The 7,464-nt window shown below is 46.6% G+C and overlaps 1 protein-coding gene across 2 annotated transcripts in view; it reads left to right on the top strand.

The window, feature by feature from the left end:
• Positions 1-922: 922 nt before the first annotated feature.
• LOC147889170 (asparagine synthetase [glutamine-hydrolyzing] 3-like) overlaps positions 923-7,464 on the top strand; it is a 93,876-nt gene continuing 87,334 nt past the window's right edge. The window contains exons 1-4 of one of the 2 annotated variants that reach the window (XM_087391171.1): positions 923-1,099; positions 1,233-1,417; positions 1,539-1,677; positions 1,783-1,881. In XM_087391171.1, coding sequence (XP_087247297.1) covers positions 1,338-1,417; positions 1,539-1,677; positions 1,783-1,881 — 318 coding nt within the window. In that variant the 5' untranslated portion in view covers positions 923-1,099; positions 1,233-1,337. Of the gene's footprint in view, positions 1,100-1,232; positions 1,418-1,538; positions 1,678-1,782; positions 1,882-4,118; positions 4,257-7,464 lie in introns of those variants that run through there. The other variant, XM_087391172.1, reaches the window with a different exon arrangement.

The raw sequence follows: 7,464 nt of genomic DNA, 5'->3' as shown, positions 1-7,464 counted from the left end.
GAATAACTTGGTGCAAATCGCTGAAACAAATCAGTCTCACTTGTGCAAAAGGAGCCTCTTGGATTTTGTCCTCGCCATGGAGGATGCCTTGTCCAAGCTACGTTTGACCATCAGAAGTCCCATGTTTGTTGTGCAATCCTTTCATGAAGTTGCTTTTAAACAGATGGACAAAGACGGTAAATATTCTCGCTCATATCTTGTTTCTGTTGCTATCAATATGGTCTATACTTTGCTAATGGCACTGATGACGACTTCCATGTTGCCAAACAGAAAACTTACGAAGCTCATGCGATCTTATTCATGTATTTGTTGGGCTTCAGTTCCCAAAAAGCCAATCTTTGGACATCACTAACACTAGCCTTCACATTTGCAGAGATGGTTGGGTCTCGATAGACCTGTGAGTGATACGATAAGAAAAAAACAATAGGTTCAATCACTCAACAAAGTAATGCTCTGTAGCTCTACGATCGACAAGATGAGAATCTATGTCTATGTAGACTTATATTTAAATGCACCTTGGTTAAGTTTACACAACAAAAGAGGACATTCCCGCGTCGTCAACCTTGTTTATGGGAAAGAAGGCTTGATCAATGCCACCTTTTTCACTAGGTTGTTCCGCCGTGTTTGTAAATTCTGTGTTAGTCTGTCTTCTTCAGCTCCTCCAACTTGCTGTCAGGGATCAATCCACACTCTAGACCACTCCTTGCCTAAAAAATGAGGTCCTAGCTCGATGTTAGCGGAGCCCTTTAGAACTCCTAGATTGATGGCGAATTCCAAGCCTCTCTTGCACGCGAAAATGCCCAGCGTGGGAACGCCCTCTAGCGTTAGCTTGACAACTTTGAACTTTGTGCAGCCGTGCACGTTATCGATTCTTATATAGGATTGTCTCCATGAAATTTGGGGGGCGTACAGCCACCCAGGGGGCCAGGAATCGTTCAAAGGCCATAGATATTATATCATCACTCCCTCATCACAAATCTCCTAGTCAGTCAGCGTTTCCAGATCGTCTCGCCTAGGGCTGCTGTTCCTCTGAGCAGGACGGAGAGAGTAACGACGTAGGTTTTTGGGTGTGCACGAGCGTCGGGAAAACCTTTCGACGGTAATTCTCATCTCGAGAGATAGAGCGAGTTGCGTTCATTTCGGCAGAGTGCAATATAGGGATTTTTAATTCTTACCGAATTATTATGGAGGGCTAATACGTTTCAAGCCTAACCAAAATTCGGGACCTGCAGTATTAACGAACAGAAAACAGACTAGACGCTTCGTTCGGGTGTCTTAAAGAAGAAAGAAGTCGACAGCACAGTCGAAGCTTGGAAATCCACCGTATTATAGGAAAAATGTGTGGCATCTTGGCATTGCTTGGCTGTCAGGACCCGACACAATCCAAACGTTTGCGTGTTCTCGAGCTTTCACGCAGGTTCGTTTGATGAGCTTGCTGAGGTTCTGTGCATTCTGCAGTGTAGACTGCATCAAGGTTCCATATTGGTTCAAAAATAGCCACATCAACTAAACTCGCAAGAACGTTGCTGTTCATGCAGACTTAGGCATAGGGGACCTGATTGGAGTGGCCTGCACCATGACGGCCATCACTTTCTTGCCCATGAAAGGCTTGCAATTATGGATCCTGCATCTGGAGATCAGCCATTGTATGATGAAGAGAAGAAGATCGTGGTCACGGTTTGTGATTCTCGTGTCAAATTCGCTTTTAGAATTGCTTTCATGTGGATTCAAAGATTTTTTTTTAATTTCTAAAATTCTAGAGCTCTTTCTCGTCGTCTTCAGGTCAACGGTGAAATTTACAACCACGAATATTTAAAAGCCTCACTGAAGGAGCCACATACGTATCGAACTCAAAGTGACTGTGAGGTTCTTGCGCACCTTGTAAGGACCTGTCGGTACCTTCTTTTTCTTCAATGTACACAAAACGGTAGTGACTTGCAATTGAGACTTCACACAGTTGGCGTACGTAAACGGAGGTCTGTTTTGGGGACATTTATGAAGAGGCGTGCCTTGCCCTGCTATACTTTTATCTAGGCCTGCCAATCCCCTCATAATTGGGGGACATAAATTAATGGTTTGCAACAATCCTTGCCCTCCTCTGAGCATGAAATCCTGGTGACACTTCGGTATATGGAGGGATGCCGTGTTATACTGCTTTATTTCTCGTTGCCTTCGTACAGCCTTCTTGAGTTCCTTAACAGACTTCACAGAAGAGACCTTTTGCCTTCAGCTCAGAAGGCTGCTTTCAGAGATTCTGGCACTTATTTGATTGCCGTATGTGGTGCGAGAAATCATGCTTGTTTGAGTTGCTTTTTGGTATGATCACTTGTGTGCTTTGATGGAGGGTTGTGATGTTTGTCACTGTCAGGTGGGAAGGTGCAGGTGTCTCGAGGGGAAGCTAAGTGGAGGCAGAGGAAGCATAAGGGATTGGAGCAGGGGTAAAAGAGATAGGGGGTTGTAGAAATACCGAATAGAGTAATAAATTATAAATTGAAGTACAGGGGGAGTGGAATAGGAGATGAGGGTTTCAGCAGTTGATCAAAATGTAGCATGTTGCATAATACTGGGACGAGCCCACCATAGACATGTTAAGCTCAGCCCATTTTCCGTGTCTAATCGATGGCTGTCTAGGATGGGCTCCTGTAGTACAGATGCTGCTGTCCATCAGACAAAAAATTTGCTGAAATCAGCCTGGTAATATGTGGTGATTTGTATGTGATAGTCTGTGTCCGCCATGAAATTTTATCATTGGGTGGGCCCTTCAACTAAGATGAGGGACTTGGTATATGGTTTGTTTCGAAGGGCCCTGTTAGCTACAAAGTACTGCTAACATGATGATTTGTTTAACTCAGAAATGTATTCAGATGTGTACGTTCTGGGCTCCGCGAGATAGTACACCTATTTTCAGATGGCCTGACGGAAGTGATGGCTTGTCAAAGGATGGATTCAGCATGCTCACTACCCCTCATGCAAATTGCTCATTTGTAAGAAAGGCAGAACAATGGGCGAATGCAAATTCATACACAATTGCACAATGTGCTAATTTGGAAAGGGCTTAGACAGTATTCAGAGGTGATGTTCGCTATATGCACTAGGCAGTACAAATGGCATTGCCTGTTGGATAAATAGAGTCAATGTCCCACCTGTCAGCTCCCACATGAGGAGTGCTGAGGGGTTTGATACCTAAGGATGTATGAGGGATAGGGGAATGGGCTTAGGCTGCCATGTGGGCAGCAAGGTGGCTGCCTCTCGGACAGCAGAAGAGATCCTTCTTAGTTTTCATTTTGGGCATCCACCTTGGCCAGCAGCAAAGGCTGCCAATAGACCCTTGGTGAGGGCACATAGGCTGGAACAAAGGGGCAGCCAGATGGGCCCACAGAAAGGCAGAAATAGCAGCTCTGTACAGCAAGTACAGCAATACGGTGGGGTGTACATGAGGTACTGCAGCAGCTACTAGTACAACAGGGCGGCAGCACATCAAGCAGAAAGCAGCAGGTGCAGCCAGCAGAAGTTGCCTGCAGAGGGCCATGTATGGGCCTTGGAATAGGTGAGCAGGAGACATTGCCAGTCAGCAGTCTGCTCCAGTCTGTCACATTGGCCAGACTAGGGGTTCCAGCCTTATAAAAGGGCCTCAATGCCGGGCCATTCTTCAGCTCAGTCTTTGGGCATTTCAGCCTCTTCCTTGGTTGCAGACCAGCAGCCTGTTGGAGAGAAGAGAGTGCTTTTGTGCAGCAGGAGAGGTTCTCACAGCAGCTGGGTCGTCGACGAGCACACAAAGGGGCAGATTTAATAAATGTAGGGCAGCAAAGGACCTCATGTAGAGCGGCCACTGAAGGCTGACGGAGACATGCAGTCGTCTCTGCAGCAAAGGATCAGCAAACAGTGCCCAAGTTTGGTCTACCTCAGTGGATGTTTGTTGAAGGTGTTGGTATAGATTTGTTAGGATTTTGTACTTGGATTTATATACTATATATGAACTATTTGGCTGTACATATGTGTGTACTCTCTCTCTATCAGAAGTGTAATCTCTAAAGTAGACAATAGCAAGTTGTCATTTGAAGTTTTCATCGTGAGATCTCAAGACTTTATTTCTTCCGCTGTGTAAGGTTGGCTATAGCAAGCAATTCCTTTCTCGTACATGGTATTGGAGCCAAGTTTGTGATCAGCTATGGGGTCTTGGAGATCAACAACAAGAAGGCCTACTCCAAACCAAAGGGTGCTGACATTGCTAAGGAGGAAGGAGCAGCGACATTCAGGTGTGTTGGCTTGCAATGAGTTCAGCACCACGTCATCTACACCCTGCGATGGATCCAATTCACTCATTTCAAATTTGTACAATTGGACATATTCTAGTCTTACAAAGGTATATATAAAAAATTTGGGAAGGTGGACGGAACCAACTATCCTATATGGAGGTTTGTAGTGTTCCGTACAAATAGGGGGGATTTCTCATTGCTGCGGATTTCAACACCAGCTGCAAGATTACCCTTGAGGTTAGTGACAAACACTTAGCAAGTTCGAGTTGATGATCAGTGGAGATGATCACAAGGCTTCTCCAAGCAAGCTTAGTTGCATGACACTGGAAGGACCAAGTGATGACTTTGTCAAAGCCTTACAATTCCGAGGTAGAATCACTTGTTGTACGGACTGCATGACCTACCCTATGGAATGTAGGGGCAATTCTTTCATGTATTTCGAGGTGACTTGCTGATTGTACGGACTGTCTGGCACGTGTCTCGATGCAAGTCTATGATCGTACGATTTGCTGCACGTATCATGAGGTCTAGTATGGGCTGATAGGCACACATTTCAAGGCTGTATCGATTGGTTTGGCACGCATTCTGAGGCAGCTACACAGGCTGTAAGACTGACTTTGCATGCATTTCGAGACTCATTGCTGGCTGTACGCTCTTCCTCTCTCCTATGATCCGCTTGCTCTCTCTTTCTCTGTGGTTAGAGAGCATTCTATCTCCTTCACTCTCCTGGATGCCCATTCCTCCTGCTAGCCTTTACTATGGGATCTGTTGCCCTTTGGAGGTGAACTCTTCCTCATTTTTCAACTGGGCTGTGCGCCACGGCTTCCCACCTGCTTGGAGCACTACCACTATTGTACCGATACACAAAGCGGGGAACCCTATGGAGACCGAGAACTTCCATACCCTCATGATTGGCCACACTCTAGCCAAGATCTATGGATCAATGTTAGAGAGGGAGCTGAGCAGTCACACAGAGGCTCGGGGGCAGCGGGCACTAGGGCAGGTAGGATTCCGGAGACAGCATTCTACCCTAGATTACATTCACTCAGAGGGTTATCATTGAGGAGGCGAGGTGTAGACACCAGAAGGTCTTACACATGCTTTGTAGACTTTCGGAAGGCTTCTGACATTGTCCCACAATCACCGCATGATCAGGAGGCTACAGTAGTTGCAGATTCCAGAGACATTGATACGGGGGATGATGAGCCTATATGAGTCAGTCAGAGGCAGAGTTCGAGGTGGTCTATTGGATTAGGTTGAGAGTACGATCCGAGTGAAGCAAGGCTACACTCTCTACCGACCCTCTTCGGGCTTTATATTGATGACATCAATTACTTCATACACCGCCTAAGAGGTGAAGGATCACTAGTGGCTGATCTGATGATACAGGTATTGCTATACGCTGATGACATAGTCCTAAAATAATCAGCGGAGGGGCTGTACAGACATTTGGAGGCCCCAGAGGTGTTCTGCAGAGAGAGACCTGACAGTCAACCTTGAGAAAACCAAGGTTATGGTCAACACCTCACATGCAGTGCTTTGTCGACTCAGTCTCACTTATTGAGACGAGCCAATGGAGATAGTGCATTCTTACACCTATTTAGGAGCAGTCTTCATAGGACCCCTTTTCACTATGACACATCCAACCCATGCGTGACTCACACGGGGATAGGGTGATGTAGCCCGATTGGACAGATAGCGCTTCCAGGACAACTTCTAGGATCCACTGACGAAGTGCTGGCTCTTCGATAGCTAGTGCGACCAACTGCTATGTATGTAACACCCTTCTGGGGATGTGATCTACCGATAGGAGAGTGGAGGAGACTTGAGTGCTACAGGTGACTATGGGATCTAGGATGATTCAGAGCAAGCCCTCAGTCCCGCATGAGATAGTACATGCAAAGTTCGCCATGACACCACTACAGATTGATGCCATCTTTTAGATAGTGACATTCATTCATAGAGTCTGTGACTTATCCAAGTGGAGACTACCGAGGCTGGCTCTGGAGCCATCTAGACGACAGGCTGAGAGCGGGGCGGACACATGGTATGCACATATATCCACATGGTTTGCCAGACACGGGATTCAGATGGACATGCTTCCTCCCTTTTAGTATAGTATGGATGCAACCCTTGAGTCGATTCCGCAAGATGAGATTAACCGTATCATACAATTAGATCTCTTCTAGCTCCACACATCTCGGTCTTGGGGGGGAGATCAAGAGCTCCCTACCAAGATCCAATTCTACCGCGACCACTTCTTGAGCATCCCGGAGGAGAGATTCATCATCAGATCCCAGTATCTCGAGGACAGAGGAGTCTCACACGCACTGAGGATCGCCATTGGTTTGATCCCCCCAACTGAGGATTGAGACAGGGAGAGCAGTGCGTGTACTCAGAGAGCAACGGATCTGCATGCTGTGCACATTTGGGAGTGATTGAGACAGATGTAACCGGCCTTAGAACACTAAGGGCAGTGTATCTGTCTCTACTATCTCACAAAGATGAAAATACAGCCAACCTAATTGATTGCCTTTGTTCACAAACAAAACACAAAGCATAGAACTTCACTGCACAACATGATGGAACCATTCAAGACAAGGGAGGCTAGAATGCCCCTACTCGAAAACATAGATAGTGACACCTGTTGGCCCCAACACTTGGCGCTCCTTGCGGTATCTATTTAAATTGGTTAGCTCAAACATACAAAGGGACTCCCTTCAAGAGCTCACCCGCAGGTGCAACCCAGTACAACGCCAACCCGTGGCTGTGCTAGTGACCAACTCCCAGTGCTATTACCTTGGTTCCTTTCAGTAGACATGCATAATCACAAGTAGACTAGTCTGACGGCATGCCAAGCAATGCATTACCCATTTCCAAGCCATTACTGAGCCCAAGGCCAACCATTGCACCCCTAGGAAGAGAGTATCACAACCAGTGCCCCAATCCTCCCCGGGCCGACAGGGCATTGAACCTAGCAGGAACTTAGTAGGAATGGCTGTAGCAAAGAGTGTAGAAGGAAGATGAGAATTCAGCCAACAGAAAGAGCCTGTTTCAGCCCGAAACAGCTCCAGAAGTAGGATGAGAAGCGGACAGCAAACTCTGGTAGGAGAGAGCTGCCTAGGAGTGTCTTCCAGCACCAGAAAAGATAAGAGAAAAGTGCGTCTAGCAAGCTGTAGCAGATCATCCGTATGGCAGTGTATCAACC

Source organism: Dipteris shenzhenensis, chromosome 20 (genome assembly GCF_047967505.1).
Source record: "Dipteris shenzhenensis isolate YYH24624 ecotype China chromosome 20, Dip_SZ_1.0, whole genome shotgun sequence".
Taxonomy (NCBI): domain Eukaryota; kingdom Viridiplantae; phylum Streptophyta; class Polypodiopsida; order Gleicheniales; family Dipteridaceae; genus Dipteris; species Dipteris shenzhenensis.
The sequence above is the reverse complement of the archived record's forward strand: the minus strand, read 5'-3'. Positions and strand labels throughout refer to the sequence as shown.